Here is a 16,981-nt window from a genome sequence, read left to right on the forward strand (position 1 = left end):
CACGTCGGCGCCTGGCGTCCTATTGTGCGACATGCACGACTGGCGCCGCATGCAAAACATCAAAAGAGCCGATGCCACTTTACCTCGACGACTGGCGAGGCAACAAAGAGCGAGATGCACAAAGATGGGGAGGGGGGGTGAAATGAAATGATTATGATGACATACCTACCGTGAACATTGTTAAAGTGCTAACTAGCTAGCGAGCTAACATTGGTCTTTCATGCTATCCAAACAATGTGTTCCCATCTCATTGTGAAGTGAAATGTGGAACAGTAATCAAATGTCCTTTTTTTTTTTTTTTTTTTTACTTTCCACCACTGTGACCAACTAAAACAAAGCCGCAGCACCCGTACGGCCCCGACGTCGCTCTGGGCGCGTCGTTAATGTCCTCCCATTACGGCGGATCAGCGGCGCGCCTCCGAGCGTCTCGCTATCAAAGACGGCAGCCTTTCCATTTAATCAGAATCTATTCTGTATTTCCGCTCTTCTGTAATTTGCCCCTCGTTCCGTGAATTAATAATATCTTAAGGCCAGTGTGGAGCGAAGGGAAACTATTTTTAGTTGTGAAGGAATTTAGAAGCCTTGAATACACGGTCCAAGATTTGCATAAATCATGGACCCGGATCATTTCGGTAGAGATAATGAATGTTCTTCGAATATCTTCCCGCTCGCCATGATCTCGCATAAACCACCAGGCTTTTGAATAGAAAAGATGTACATATACACTATGTATTTATTACTTCTATCAGAAAATGGAATCGCTGCACACGGTGTTTTACATTTATGGGGACTGGGTGGTGATTTAGCGAGAGGAGAGGAAGGCTTCGGAGGCTGACTTATGGGCTATTTTAAGTGCGGAGGAGATGGAGATCGCACGGCAAGACAATGGGACGCGGATATTGATGATAGCCGCCTAAACGGCTGTGCGGCCCCGTGGGGCCCGCGTGATTGAGCGCGTCAAATAAAGCGTTTCCTTCTACGCCTTCATAACGTCAGACTTGTTACTGAACGTCTTCTAAGGCCCCAAGTATTGTCTTTTCAAAACACGTCCATTCTTACTTTTGGTCGCTATGACAACATCAAGGTTAGATGTATTATTCATAAGCAAAAAAAGGGGTCAGGAGTCGGGGCAGCGGCTCCCGACAGCTAGCGAAAACAAAAGTGCGGTCAAGATGACAGGAGGTCGGCTGACGAAAATTTCAACCGTCCTTACCTGAGAAACCGTCTCCAGGTTTAAGTCTATGAGATCCACCTGCTGATGTTGCTCCTCACTTAGTCCCGCCTGGGGGGGTTGCGAATGATTATGAGGATGGTGATGATGATGGCGGATGCTTTGATGTCCGTTCTGCAATCAACAACCTCGACGTTAGATAGATAGGCTGGTGGGATGAAAATGGCGTGGCACGTGCAAACTACATTAGCAGAGTTTCTTCACGCTGAGGCAAACGAGAGAGACGGGGCTGATTTAGGAGAGAAGGTCTTGCTCTCGTCAAGTGCTACACACACACACCATGCACACACGCAATGGCACACAGGAGACTTAAAGAGGTTTAAGGCTCATCCCTACCTTACGTCTAAACTACAGCTCTGAGCTGCCTTTTGTGTTTCTGTAAATCCTCCTCCAAAGTCTCAATGTTCTGAACTAAGAAAAGCAGCTACATCTTCGCCGCCCTCTTTTAAACAAATCAAATTCATAAAAACAATGGATTGTTATTGTTTTGTTACGGCCATAAAACGCCAGCTGTGGTAAACAATGAAGTGAATCGTCAGACGGCTAATGGTGCTTTGTGTCATTGTTTCACCCAAATGTGCCATTATTTCATCCCGTCACGAGACAGAGCTAAATGCTACGTGGCTAAACAGATACTCGCGAAAATCACTTGACATTTGACCGAGTGGCCAGTTAAATGCTTCGCTAATGAGCATTAAATGAAACTGATAAGAAATCAGTCAATAAAGCTCATCCGAGCAGTGTATCACCGCCGCATTTGTCGATACTTTGCTGTTGGCCTCAGTTTGGAAACGTGGACATTGGAAAAGAGAGATGAACCTTCTTGAGTTAGCGCTATGGTATGCCAGAACATTGACGAATCCCGAAGCCCGACCGACGTATGTTACTTCAAAAAAGAAAAATGGCTTTTTTGGCAAAGCACTTTGAACAACTGGACTTGTCACTGTTTGGGGGAAAAAGTCGAATTCGAGGGCTTCACTGTTTAAATTGTAAACAAATAGCAAACTGGGATTTTATGGGCGAGCCAGACCTCTAGCGTAGCCTTTTTCGGCCCGTTCCTTTGTCCTCGTATGTCCTGGCCACTGCTTATCAATTAGCCATCTCCAGCGGGGAAACTGTAATTACCTGTGTACGTGTTCCCTCAAGTAATTAATGCAGTCGCTATAATTAATGCCATCTTGCTGATCCCCTGCAGAGTGACTGATCACAACTGCAAACACACTCGCACACTGGCCGGCGTTAAAGCTCAAACACATTCGGGAGCCCGACGCGAACACGACACAAAGAGATTACGGACATGTTTCTCTCCCCCCCCCAGCCCAAAGATAATAATCAGCGGTAAAAGCGACTACTGTGTGCGGACGGGGCGAGGGCGTGTGTTGATTCAATACCAACACTTGGCGCAGGGTCAAGGGCTCAGTAGATTGGAATGGCCTCGCTCGGGTGTGTGTTTTATTGATCGCCGGCCGTTTAAGATGGTGACACAGTAAATAACAGAAGCGATTGCTTCGCGCAACGGGGTCACGTTCGGGGAGGGCGTTATCTCGTCCCAAAAGTTGTCGCCTATGCACACGCGCGGGCGTCTCAATGATCTCCCTTTATCTGCTATCGATTGTCGTGCTGACGATAAAATAAAGGCTAAATCCACTCCAAAGAAGCGCAGCAGGTAATCACGTCGCACAAATAAAAAAAAATAAATAAAAAAACATCTCATCAGCAGCGATTGATGAGCCGGAACGCTTCCAATTTCAAAGTGCATCATTTCTACATTGTTAACCGCAGCAGGAGTTCTTTGTTGTTTATTGTGACTTAGTTGCTAAGCTTAGGGAAATGATTCATAAATGATCAACCCAAACCTGTACCGCCTAGAGAAAATGCGCCAATCAAATTCAATAATAAACTCAACACAAAAGTGCTAGAGTATCCCTATTTGTGACAGTTTAACTGGATTGGCGTCTCCGTAACAAGGTGAAATGATTGTAATGGGGTCGACGTGATTTTGATTCCATTTAGTGGAGACTAAAGAAGCTTTTCGAGCTCCTCCAGCAATCAAAGTCAAACCTCCTCACCACAATCAGAACCTTTTTTGACTGTATCTTTAAATGCAAACTGATTACCATCAAATCACAACAACATATTTTCATGCCCGGGATACATTTAACTGTGATTACTGCCCTTGACCAACTGGAGGGAGTAAGTATTTTTAAAAAAATCCCACGGAGACGGCGCGAACGAGCTCAACGCGAGCGAAAATATCGTATTTGTTAGCTTACAGACACCTGCCAATACGCCAGCCATCCAAATCGCAGCATGTGCCGCAGGACGGGCAAGGCCGAACACACGCGGACGCGCCAACGCACACACAAGTATGCTAGGGTGCCTGTAAGCTTCTTAGCGAAGCTCGCGTTGAGAAGCCCAAAGAAGAAAAAAGTGAGACTAATTCCCAGCCGGCCAAAAATTCACACTGCCTGCGGTGAGGTGGCCCAGCCCGGCTTTAGCTGTTCAAGGAGGACTAAACACAGAAGGCGCGAAAAGTGACTGGACTTTTCAAAACGTTGGCTCCAGGTATCAACAAGAAATGCTGGCTATGTGCAGAGAAATGATTTTTTTTTCTTTCCACATTGGCCCACAAAGCACCACTTCAATATGCTGAAGGTCAACATATGCATCTAAAGGTATTCAAAAATAATAATAAATAACTTGTGTCCTCCATGAAAAAAAGAAAAATGTTGGTGTTGAACAGTGAAAATATCCAAATACAAAATCGATGATATTGGCTATAGATGGCGCCAAATAACTACTTGAAGCTCCTCAACTCACTTCAACAAAGTTCCTTAACGTTAGTGTCACAGGTTGGCAGCAGGGCTACACAACTCTCCTCAACTCACTTCAACATAGTGCATTGACATCAACTTCCCACAAGGTGGCACTCTAACTAACAACATCAAAAGAGGTGAATTTCTCACTGAATCTCATTTCTAACATTTTGATGCAGGCCGAGATATCCATATATAAATTATTCAAAGATGCAGTTGTGCAATAAATAACCTGCAGTGAGCCGGACTTTGGACACTCTTGATTTACACGTACACACAAACACACACACACACATCAACGATGCAATGTGAAGCAACTTGCCAAAACTAACGTGGCAGCACAGAAACACGCCCATGCACACACACGTTAACACACACATCCACACAGGGCGAGCGGCCCTCTTATTACGACTCTGGAGATTTTAGCAGATTAAATCCAGCGGCAATATAAGCCGCATCTTTATGGGCAGATAAAGAGCAGTGGAGTTACAGCCCGCCGCTGCCGCCTGACAGTAGCCAAGGTCATCTTTCATTAGAACTGCCGGCAGCGGGAAGCCAATAACTAAAAAGATATACCACGTGCACACATCCATACACTAACCGGGATGTGCGACTGCAGTGTAATGTATGAGCGGGTGGGGAAATTCCAATTTAAAAAAAAAAAAAAAAAAAAAAAAAAAAAAAAAGATCCCATTAGATTACCATTAGATGCCGTCATGTGGCTGGTTGGTGTTACATGTGGAGATAACAAACCAGAGGAAAGATGATGGTGACACACTGTGTCGCCTATGCAAGGTCATGCGGCTTTGCACTGGATGCATGCTTAATTGAGCACCACAAATACGCACACAATACACATAAGCGGCGCCGCGGTTGACCACGCGGGGGCACGAGGAGGAGGGGGCATCGGACACGCACACTGCACAAAGCACTGGGTCCCAGCAAACCTCTCAGGGGGAACCATAAATGCATTACTGAACGGGGGAGATAGGCTGAGTGATGCTCACAGGGGAGGAACGAGTCGGGTGATTATGGCGGGCCGATCTGAGAGGTTTGACTGAGGTTGTGTGGGGAGGCAGGCAAAAACGGCGTCACTCACTGGGTGTCGCTTTGGGACGTCATAGACCCCTTCCTTCTGCTGGCTGGTGGGAACCTACACAGCCGGACGCAAATCCAGAGCACAGCCGAGAGAGCCCGTTACCTCGTGATAAGATGGAGTGAATAACAGGCCTCTCTGATTGGGCAGTTTTCATGTTTTTTTTTTTTAAAAAAAGCCTTGCTGGATAAATAAGTATAAAAATATATCGTGTAATATTTTTAACTTGTATGAAAAAAATAAATATGACGAGAACACATTGGAATTTTCCCAAAGTCATCAATCTAATTTAGCCGAATGCTCTTTTAGCGCCGGCGCTAATCCGAATTAAAATCTGCACTGAGATCTCAGCAGTCTCGTCTCAGCCAATGAGGGAGCAGTTTGGTTGTCAGGTGAACGGGATGGATAAAATGAAGCTTTTCACCCCGTCGACGTGTAATAACTCAGTGTCACGCACTTAATAATATTCCGTGCCACAAAAACGGAAAGATCTGACAGCATGTGTGCGACGAGCGGCTACAATAAGCGCTGATGGAAAAGATAGAGATTGTCTAGTTTAGAACAGCAGGGACATTTTAATAAATAGCCAGGCTGAGGTTCACAATGACTCACTTGCCTCTAGAGGACTGGAGTGGTATTACTTCCTGCGATGAAATCATTGTGTTTTGCTAAACGTTTAAAGCTAAATTTAAATATTTAATGGCACTTTAATTTGCGTGAATTATTGATATATACATGACAAATTAATAAAATGGGAAAAACAGAACAATTAACAAATAAGACTAAATATAATAAAATAAAACGAATGACCCGCAACCCTCGTGAGCATAAAGCGGTTCTGGGAATGGATAGATAAAATAAATCTTAAAAAAAAAAAAACTCAGTAACCTTACCAAACAGCTAAAATGATGAGTAGAGCATTTCTTCCCTATACAAAAAGTAACTCAATTTTAGTTTTAGAAAAACACATTTTAAATGAAGAAAATGAAAAGAGCTTCCAATTGCACAGACTCAAAGTTGTTACGCTGAGCCGAGGGCGGGTTGAGCCCAAGTAATATTTAAAAGTGAGCACGGAAGCGGCTTTAAAAAAATAATTGGAACAAATCCAACGTATCTGCCCGCCGTGAGAGGCCTACTAGAGAAACTCGCCGGATTCATCTGAATCATGCAAGGGCGGATATGTTGGCTAATGAACAGAAATGCACACACGTTTATATTCGGATGCCATCATGTTGGCGTTCCCTGCGCGGACGCGTGGAGCAAAGGGATGAATGCAGCGCACGTTGTCCCTTGTTTACTCCCTTTGCATGTTTATTTCCAGAAGCGGCCATCTTTATTCATACATCAGCTCCTCTGTGGCTGCGGGCGGCCTCACGTTTGCGTTGTGCGCACGCCAGCGCTCTCACTGGCGCTCGCTCTTATTTTCCAATCCATTTTATTTAAAGATCAAACGAGAGTCGGGTGATTAATCTTTCTTTTCTTTCATCTCGGCGGGAGAAGAGGATGAGGAACTATGTCAGGGTGTTGGATGGGGGGGCGGGTCTTGCCTTCCGCACCGGCCAGGAATAACCTCCGCTCCCCGCCCTCCACTTTTTCCCGCCCCTCGGAGGTCTACCCACGCCGCTTGATTGCACGTTTTTTGTTTTTTTGTCACCATGCTCTCTGCCATTCACCTACCATGGCTGGGATATATCAATTTTTTTTTGTGGTCTGTCATAGAAAACATTTTTACATTAAGTTAAATATTTAAAAACATTACAGTTAAAGTTTATGAGATGTGACAGCAAAGCCCTACTTTTGTCTAAATGAAATTCCTCATCTCGCTTCAACATAGTTCCTCTGCACCAACAAGCCACAAGATGGCGTACGTAATTTAATTAATTTTTTTATTTTGCGAGTATACCTGATAAATGCTCTCGTCTGATTGGTCGCGGATGGGCTCGTGTCCGGCCTCAAACACAATGTACTACGGCGCCGGTAGCACAGGAAAGAGACAGGGAGAGGGGGGGGAAAAAGAAAAGAAGAAATGGAAGAAGTCGAGAGAAAAGTCAAACAGCATTTGTTGAAAATCAGCTGATCATGCAATCCCGCAAACATGCACGTTATGTGGATACATTTTGAACCTGGTTCTGTTAGAAGCGAGCAAGGGACTGTCTCCCCAACACAGTGCACAAACACACACACACGCACACACACACGGAGAGGGACAAGGTGGTGAAGCGGGGAAGTGAAGCAAGGCTTGCCGAGGTTACCTGATAGACCGGGTCCTCCAGATCTTCCTCCAATATCGTCTGCGGACGAGCCAAGCCGAAAAGAAAAGCAAAGAGGGCAGAAAGGGTTAAACGCATTATGCGGCCAAGTAGAGCGAGTAGGCGGAAAGCATAGGCCAAAAATATAGATAATTAACAATCAAATAGAAAATGAAAGAAAGAGTCTGGGGCTTCCAATCATTCGGTAATTTGGCAAGCATCAGACAGAGAGAACGGAAAGCGCAGCGGGCAGACGGCGCCACGGCCGGGACCTTAAATGATCCTTTTTGCTTTCATTGTTGTCTAGAGGCTGGAGTGGCGCATAAACAATGACATTTTTAACATCTCAACCAATGCTTGAAATATAACAGACCTCTCAGTTGATGGTGAAAAGAATTTTGACCTTGGATAGTTTGACAAGGGTGCTCAAATCTTGGGGACTTTGATTGCAAAGGGGGGAAGAAAAGAAAAATGGCCGACAGTCAGTGAACTGGTGTACCTGGTAGACGGCCTGCTCACACTGTTTGTCCTTCTGGGCCTTCTTCTCCATCTCCTCGCGCTGCTTGATCTCGTAGATGAGCTGGAACAAGTCTCGCAGGTCCAGGATCACTGGTTCCGCCTGATTGGGAGGGGGGGGGGGGGGGGGATCATAAAGTTAATCTGGAACAAGTTTGCATGGAGACACACACAAACGGTACATGCACATAGTGTGGCACTTCCCAAAACGCACACACACTTGAGTGCGACGCCACAATACACAAATTGAGCATCTTGTTAGAGGCAACGACTTTTGTTGGTGCGTCTGATTGTGACTCCTTCTACTCCCCCCGCCCCCCCATCAGACAAAGCCGCCGTCTGTCAGAGTGAATTATTCCTACAAAGAGCTCTTGCCAACGAGCGGCACACCGGCGAACAAAAACACACTGGCGGCGCCACCGGCTTCCATCTTTCCCGTCCCGCCGCCTCGCCGACATCGCCAGCCAGGCTTCACGTTCCCTTCCGCTGTCACCAGAGGTGGCAAAAGTACTCACACCCTGCACAACTATATCAAGGAGCAGAAAAGTCGTGAGAAGCACAAAAATTAAAGTTCCCCAACACTGCTCCGAGTGAGTTTCAACACTTACGCTAATTCGACCGTCACCGAAACAAGCGGAACAAGCCTTTGAGTACGACAAGCGTTTCAGCCCTAATCAATTATTGACCTCCAGCATTTTGCGTAGTGCACTCGGAGTTCACAGACGGAAAAGAAGAAGAAGAAGAAAAAAAAAAGCGCAGCTCTATTTTAGCGCCGCCGTTCCATGAGACAGTTTCTCCGCCTCACGCCGCTCTTGACAGGCCCGGCCCGAGGGGAGTGTGTGAACGTCTGCTCCTGCTGGGTTGCCGACACCAAACATATTGTCACGCTGTCACATTCGCCTCGCCTTTGAAAGTACAGATTCCAAACGTCTCCGCCGGTCTTCGTCTAGCATTCCCACAGACCTTTTTTTTAAAAAAAGGGGCTTTAAAGCCGATACCAAGATCTCAAAAAAGGGATAACTAATTAATAGTTTCCTTCGGAGGAATGAACCGCCTTGTTTTGAAGCCTCAACATGGCCCTTGTCTTCTAATTAGTGGAGCCTAGACTTCAAGGAAACAAGGTGAAGCGGCATTTCGCTGCATATAGTGGAAGAAGTTGTCACCATTTTACATATTCTTTTAGTCATTCCAAAAAGCAATTTTCTTATTTCTGTGAATTAGCTGTTGGCCAAAAATGTACAGGAAGTAGTTAGCTCCTCGACAAGACTTGAGTGGAGTTCACAATTAAAATAAAACATGCAGCGTTAGCTTGCCGAGGCTAAAATGCTACTTTTAAATAATCAATAAATTGTATTATTTTATAAAAATTCTCAGACTCATTTGATAGGATTGTAATCATACATTTTGTTATGCTGTAGACTCAGATAAGTTCAAGTACTCATTAGCTCCTCTAGAGGACTGGAGTGGAACTCCCCCTTGAAAAAACAAAACAAGACAAAACTGGTCGATGTTTGGATTCCCTTCACAGGTGTCACACTGCAGAATAGTCCTTTTGAAATCTTTTCAGGTGTAAATTACAAATACAGGTCAAGCGGCGGCTGGCCGCAACCGTCCAATAAAATGGCGACGTTTACTCAGGCACACGTCAGGTAAATGCCAGCTAAGGCTGAGCGATGGCGCTCGGACGGGGTCGCCGTTGGTGACAACCAATTTTGGGATCTCTGATCTATGTCGCAATAAGGTGCGCATGTGTGACTGCGCCGTTTGTGTCGGCGTGAGTCAAAGAGCAGCGCCCGGGAGGATGGATGTGCCATTAGAGCCGGTGACACACACTCAAACTCCCATCGACTCAGCATGGCGGATCGATACGGTGTCGGAGAGAGCCGGCTGGATGCAAACAGAGCGCACAACAAGAAGTCCGGAGAAGGGATTGAACACAAAGCTCGGCAGAGTCGACAGCGGCTTGATAAATAAACAGCACGACGGGATACGGGTTGGCCGGCAAAGGTCGTTGTCGAAATGTCAAGAGGTCCGCGGCGTCGAGAGCCATGCATTATACATGAACGCGGTTGAACAGCATGAAAATGTCCAAAGACTGACCGACTGAGAGGTCTTGATGGCCACAAAGCGGTGGTTGCCTTCCTTGCCGCAGATGTAGCCGAACGCTCGGTGGTCCGTGATGTCCTTGGCGATGTAGGAGATCTCGTGGACGGCGTGCTGGTGTTGCAGCACCTGAGGCCAAGAACCACACCGACGCTTTCATTAGTCCTACCATATTGGAGTCCAATGTATCAATAACAAGGGTTGATACAAAAAAAAAAAAAAACATTTAAATAACATAACAATCTTAATTAATAATAATTTAATGATAATTAAAAAAAAATAGACTAAAACATTCAAATATTTTTTGTCACGTACAAAATTAACAAAAGAAATACGTAAAAAAAATTTCCCACCAATATATTTTAGTTAGTCAGTTACATGCAAATTTTACCTATTCACGGACTGGCCCTGGTCCCAATATATTGTTAAAATAAAACAAATTATTTGATTCGATATTATTAAACAATTGTAAGAACAATCTCAAACTTGCTAATCACTAGTCAAAAAGTCTGAAAAGGTGCCATGGCAGATGGCAGGGTTATTTTCTTTTTTTTTTTGTCTGCTGTCTCAAGGGAGAATATCAATGACAATCATGGTTCGGCAAGCTGTCCACTTGATGGTTTCATCTGTGCCCACACGACGAAACCCACCCGTCCGAGGCTAAAATGTGCCAGTTGCATGCTGGGAACACACAGACAGACACACACACCAGCCACCGAGATGTAATCCTTAATGAGTCATTCATAATTAATAATTAGACTCATAATTATCATTGTTCCCCCCTATTGACCTGAAAATGGCCGCCACAAAACACAAAGTGGTTTTTGAATAATCGCTTTGTGTGTTTGTGTGTGTGTGTGTGAGTGCGTAGGTGACCAAGTGCACAGAACATTTTTGTTTTGTTTTGCAGCCTCTCCAAATTTAAATTGATTTCACGTCCAGAAAGCCAAAATCGCGACAATCACCTCTGGACTGAGATTGATTAATAAATTGCGCAAGTGGCAGCAACCCACATGAAAACTTTTGCGAGGAGTCACACTGAGGGAATGCTAACATTTGTTTAACTTTTTACCAACTGATGGCTAACGGCAAAATAATAACACCCTTAAAATGCCATCACACAAACAAAAAGAAGCATTCATATAATAATTAATCATTCAGACAACCTATCAATGTTAGAGAAAAGTGAAAAAATTCGACATTTCAAGTGTTTACTGTAGCAATTTACCATTGAAAAATGCATTTATAAAAAAAAAAAAAAACACGAAAAACCTTCACAAATATTTTATGCGACTGTTGGGGAAGATCATTACAGCCCAAACGTAACAACGATGACCCTCATCTTTTTACAAATAGGAATATTTAGAAGAACGATGACATCCATTTTTCTATGGCCAGGCTTTGAATCCATTCATGATCAATTGATTCCTTGCTTGTCACTCTGCTTGAACAATAACATTATTTATGAGCAATTCCAGTTGTCTGTCAAGCCCCGTGTTTATTCTATCCATGCTTGTATTCTGTTATTAGCTTCTATTGATACAATATGTTTATTGGGCCGTTTTAATTTACTAAGCACATTTGCTGCTGATAGGAAAGACAAACTTCTTTCTCCTGACAGGCTGTCAGTGACAATGAAAAATGTTTGCACAAACACAAAGTCAACAGAGAGCGATGTTTTGTTTCCCCTTCTGGTGAACGCTCTCTGTATCCCCCCCAAAATGATAACAAAGCCTCGGATGACAAATTAGTGTAGCGTAGGCAACCTTGCCAAAATAAGTTTAAGGAACCAGATTTGTCCACTGCACTGGCAGAGCTAAAGGGGGGGGCTGAGGGGGCACTGGCCTCCCTTGAAATATACTTGGACCTTGGAGTTTTTTTTCCCAACATTTCTATTCATCCCCGTCGGGAACATCAACCGAATCTTCATCAGTGATTTTTTTTTGGATGTGTAAAATGTTTTGTTTTACATTTGTTATTTTACAGACCTCCTAAGGTATTCTTGCCCCGCCGTGGCCCCCCCCCCCCCAAAGTAAAACAATCCTAGCTCCGCCAGTGATCCACTGTACCCAAATTATGTCGCAAACCTGTCAGAAAAAAAATCGCAGTATACAAATGACCTGGCACAAAATTTTGCGGATACAAACACCTAACAGTAACCTTCTCGCGTACATGTACGTTTCCAATAAACGCGCATGTGTCTGAGAGAAAGGAACATGCCCTCTGTTAAGATTAATGTTCTCCTCTCTTCTTTCCCCGCGTCTCAAGCGCCAGCCTTCCTCCCTCCCTCCGCTCCGGACGACCTTCCCTCCTTGGGGAGAGAGCCACCATCCATCCTGTCGGCCGAGCCGGCGCATCCATCCGCCCATCCGGCTGAGTGATGCGCGGGCCGGGAATGAGACTGTCAAGAACCCTGAACCTCAGCAGAGTCATTCCGGCTGTCTCTCTCTCTCCCCGGCTATCCATTAGGACTGATAGTGAGGACGGCGTATCACTGGAGTTAATATTAATGCGTGGCGACAGAGGACAAAGTCTCCCTATGGGGGGCTTTACTTTGACATATGCTTGCCCGTTCCCCACCCGTCCCACCGACTTGGTCCTTCTTCGTGTCTTTATTTCATCGTCCCCGCATCTCTCGGGGCTGAGACAAAGACCGACGACGGACATAAAAAGAGGCATGACGGACGACACTGCCGGCGGGATGAGCTCGGCGGCGTGAAATACGGCCGCCGCCGCGCGGGAGGCCACCGGTGACCGGTGCCGCGCCTCTGAGTTACGTGCCGCCGGGGTGTAAATCTCCAGGATCAGCACCTTGGCTAATGAGGGCGGGTTTGCCGTTTGCCCTCATTCACGGTCATTCGGATGAAATGACATGCTGATGCTACGCTAGGTTCATTATTATATAACCACAATGCTAAGAGGCTACCAATACTGTCATCAGTATCAGGCGGGATTCCCAACTTGTCATTGAGAGGGATCTTGACAGAGTTAAAAAAATAAATAAAAAAAAAACGCAGAGGGGGAGGATAATCGGCAAACAAAAGTTGCGTGGTATGCAAAGAGGCAAACAATGGGACAGCCATGTTCCCTCATCTACTGTTGGCCTTGTTCGCAAGGTTTCAATTAGGGCTTCCAGATTTCCCCCAGGACCTCCCCCCCCCTCGCTAGCCCAGAGATGCCTCATTAACGGCGCAAACACACAACGCTGCGTGTTGGCGTACCCATTAACAAACACACACACAAAGATGGAAGGAGCCGTTTGCTTACCCCTGACTTCTCATCAAAGATCTTGATCCCTCCAAAGGAAACGGTGAGGAACACTTTCTGCTTGTGTTCTCCTTTGGAGCGCGCCGCTGCCGCGATACCCTGAGGGCAGAACATTGACAACTCAATGTGTTGAAACAGCGGTGCAACATGCTTGACTTGCACCCCGTGTCAATTAAGAGGTGAGTGAGCTGACGGAATCAAAACAAACCGGAAAGAAACGCGTTTGTCGTTACGACATTTTATTAACTGATGAGACAAAAAAAAAAACAATCTGCTAATGAGTTAGGAGAAGCGGCCATCTTTTTTTGTACCATGAAATGTTTGTTCCTCAGATGTCTTGTGAAGCCCAAAAATGACAAAGTGATCTGTCCAAAGAATCAAAGGAAGCGCAGCCAAATCAATAGCGAGTGACGAAATAAGACAGGACAGGTGCCGGGGCCCAGAGTTCATTTGCAACGCTTGGTGCAAACATAACCCGTGGCAATAGCCCAAATTGACACATTGTTGATGAAGCGCCCCGACCGCACCTCCGAGAGCGAGATGTTAGCTGGAGCTGCGTTTGCGCTTTGTCTTGGAGGAGGGAAAAGCAGCTGGCACGAAAGAGAAGGTGAAAGAGATCAGAGAAAAGCTCTTGATGGATTTGCCGTAGCCCTAAATGAGGAGGAGGAGAGGCGTTTGATCAATGAGCTGTCTCTCCTCGTCTGGAACCTTTTGCCACCTCAAGCTTTTTTTCCTCCCAATTCAAATACATCCTGGAGGAGAAATAATGAATCGGGCTCTTCCGACTTCTAGACCAACTCACCGGATCAAGTCCACGGTTATGCATACACTTGAAATGATGACAGTCCAAAAAATCTGATGCGCCGCCCCCTGGTTGTCATGGTGACAGAATCTACATCCGTCAATGGGGGCTATATTTTGGCCAATTGCCAGTATTAAATTGCGAGTTTCCTCACCCATCTTCATCCTCTCATCTTCCTCACTCACCTCTCATCCGAATTATTCCCCGGCGCCGCTTCCCTTTTCTTGCTAACTAGCCCATCTGTCTTCCTCTCCTTGTACTTGTTGCCGTCCTGAGACTTTCACCCCGCGTGGTCCTCGCTCTATCATAGCTAACCTCGCCTCTTCATGTTCTTCTCTTTGATGGAATTCGAGAAAGCAAAGAAAAATAATATCTATGTAAGTATTCTTCTTACCTTGAGCTTCATCATGGAGTCCTGACAGAGTTTGTCCCCGCGAGCCGCTGTGACCTCGTCCAGGCCGATGAGTTTCGCTTTGTAGCGGACGCCGTCGCTCTTAAAGCGCCTGATGAGCGTCGCTTCGCTGCGATCCTGCCCTGCACACACACACACACGCAAAACCTGGCGTTTAAGGTCTTCCATCATCTTTTACCTTGGGGGTAATCAATCCCGTGTAGCAGAAAAGACCATCCCTGATCTGAGTGTTAAAAAAAAAAAAAAAAAAAAAAAAAACACAGTAATGTTATGTGCCATTCAATGAATGACACGGATCAATACGCTTCGTGCGGACATTTATTTTTCCTCCGTTCTTATCTCGTCCATTGTGTGAGAATGTCAGCGTTGCGCAAGTGGCGGCCATGACGTCCCCGTGTTGAACCTGCTCGCGTATCCCCTGTGCTGAATACACAAGGACATGAAGAGCAGGAGGAAGTGATTGTTCCTGCGCAATATATGGTCTAAAATATTGGGTCACTTGGACATGAGTTGGTCCTGTATGTGTGGAATCAAGTCTGAAATGGTGCGATGACATTTTATACATTTTTGAAAGCTAATTAATTCCCGTTTGGAATACGTCTGCAACATTAAAAACGTGGAGGAAAAAAAAAAAAAAAAAAACTGCTTACAAGCTCCGATGTAATAAAGTTGTAACTCTCGGCGTAATAGTTTCTTCCTTGGCCCGAGGCGCTGTTAAGTAATACATTCACGCAGCGCTGACAGGAGGGGAAACCCTTTGAATGTTTTTAATCTTCATTCTGGTCCCGTAAAGGCTCTAAATCAGCAGGTAAAGCCGACGAGTGGCCACGCGCCGTCGTTCGCGATAATGCAGGGGGGCTCGGATGAAACATCGACACATTAACGACGTGACCCTTCGAAGGTCGTGCGGTGGTGGAGGCGATGAAGGTAACCCCCCGTCCCCTCCCTCCTCTTGGATTGTTGCCAGTGTTGCCTGGCAAAAAATGTGGCGCTTTTCTGGCTACACGTGAAGGCATTTGTTTTTCAATTTTCAGTTCAAAAACTGTGGCTTCTGTCTCGATTATCTATCACTGGTGCTATTTTTAGTGGTCAAAAAAAGAGGCACGCGTGTGTACGTGTGTGTCAAAAGTGGGGGAAAAAAACAGTCGTATCTGGTAATATTAAATGTGTGCGACTGCCGTGACGCCCGCCGAGTGCCAAAGAGAACTAATGAAAGAATCTTTGGTTTCATCCTCCTCCCCACACATGCGCAAACAGATCACGTCTCACAGAAACACACCGTTACACAAAGCGAACACTGCCAACGTGCCACTCGCGCCTGCTGCTCGACAGGTCAGCACTCGTGCGTGCACACACACGCACACACACCGACGGGTGACGTCTCTACCTTCAAAGTAACACAAAAGTGAACACTGAGGGAATCTGCCAATGTGCCAGTCATGGCTGATGCTCAACGGGGGGGGGGGGGCATACACACACATATATACGCACACACGCAAGGGCACCGACGGGAGTGGGGAGATGAAGAAGAGGATGGATGGTGATGAATGGTTGAATGAGCAAGGCCTCCCTGGATAGATGTCACTCAGGATTAGAGCGTTATGACAGGCAGAAGCCCCTTTGACACACACACACACACACAAACGCACACACACTCGTGATCGATGGCAGGTAGAGTACAGTCGGGCCTTTCAGGAGAGCCCAAGGCGTCGCCCCCAGCAACTGTAACCTCCTGTTCGCTCAATGCATCACTCTCATCCAGCAGGCTTCTCCATCAACGTTGTCACACACACACACACACACACACACACGGAATTGCATTTTTCCCATCATGCATTGCGATCGCACCTTGCCCTCCATGATAGCTCACCTTTGGCCTTGCCCTCAAGGTTCGGCCATTAATTCTTTGCTTAAAGAGCCCTGGGGTGCACTTGTAAGAAGCCAATATAATGTTTATATCATTCTTGTACAGGGAGACCTTAAAATAATTTATTCTTATATTCTTTATCCCGTGCTAGGAACCACTAATACTAGTGCCGCACTGAGAAGCCAAGAGAGAAGCTGAGTCTCCACTACATTTTGTAAGTCTTACACTGCCCCCGGTGGCCAAGGAGTCCACATCAGAATGAGTATAGCAAACTATTTTTAATAAGATATAATTTCTGTGGTTGGGTCCTCAGTCAATTACATGTCTAGTTTCTTGCTAACGTCAACAGTGCGAAAAAAATAAATAAATGACCCAGCTCGTAAACGGAAGCTCAAGGATCTCGCTCATTATATTTATTAGACATTCGAGACCAAGGGCCGAGTCGTTCGCAGCTACAAGCTAACAATCGCCACTGAGCATTCTTCGCAAATCTGGGATTAGCCATGATCCGGCCTCTGGAAATGTGCGCACTTGTCGTTTTTTCAGCAGTTGCGTGTTTTTTCTGGCAGGTGGTGTTTTGTACCCAGGAGCTCCAGATGCAACCGCAGTTGGGACGCTTCCC

At 45.8% G+C, this 16,981-nt stretch overlaps 1 protein-coding gene across 3 annotated transcripts in view; it reads right to left on the minus strand.

Moving 5' to 3' along the window:
* The window catches only part of dab1a (DAB adaptor protein 1a), a 39,827-nt gene that overhangs the window by 6,563 nt on the left and 16,283 nt on the right, over nucleotides 1–16,981 (minus strand). The window contains exons 3-10 of one of the 3 annotated variants that reach the window (XM_061297775.1): nucleotides 14,475–14,614; nucleotides 13,279–13,377; nucleotides 10,009–10,140; nucleotides 7,892–8,011; nucleotides 7,396–7,434; nucleotides 7,047–7,109; nucleotides 5,147–5,200; nucleotides 1,214–1,267 (exon numbers count right to left, since the gene is read on the minus strand). In XM_061297775.1, coding sequence (XP_061153759.1) covers nucleotides 1,214–1,267; nucleotides 5,147–5,200; nucleotides 7,047–7,109; nucleotides 7,396–7,434; nucleotides 7,892–8,011; nucleotides 10,009–10,140; nucleotides 13,279–13,377; nucleotides 14,475–14,614 — 701 coding nt within the window. Of the gene's footprint in view, nucleotides 1–1,213; nucleotides 1,346–5,146; nucleotides 5,201–7,046; nucleotides 7,110–7,395; nucleotides 7,435–7,891; nucleotides 8,012–10,008; nucleotides 10,141–13,278; nucleotides 13,378–14,474; nucleotides 14,615–16,981 lie in introns of all 3 variants that reach the window. The other 2 variants (XM_061297773.1, XM_061297774.1) reach the window with 2 other exon arrangements.

Source organism: Syngnathus typhle, linkage group LG14, assembly GCF_033458585.1.
Source record: "Syngnathus typhle isolate RoL2023-S1 ecotype Sweden linkage group LG14, RoL_Styp_1.0, whole genome shotgun sequence".
Classification (NCBI taxonomy): Eukaryota; Metazoa; Chordata; class Actinopteri; order Syngnathiformes; family Syngnathidae; genus Syngnathus; species Syngnathus typhle.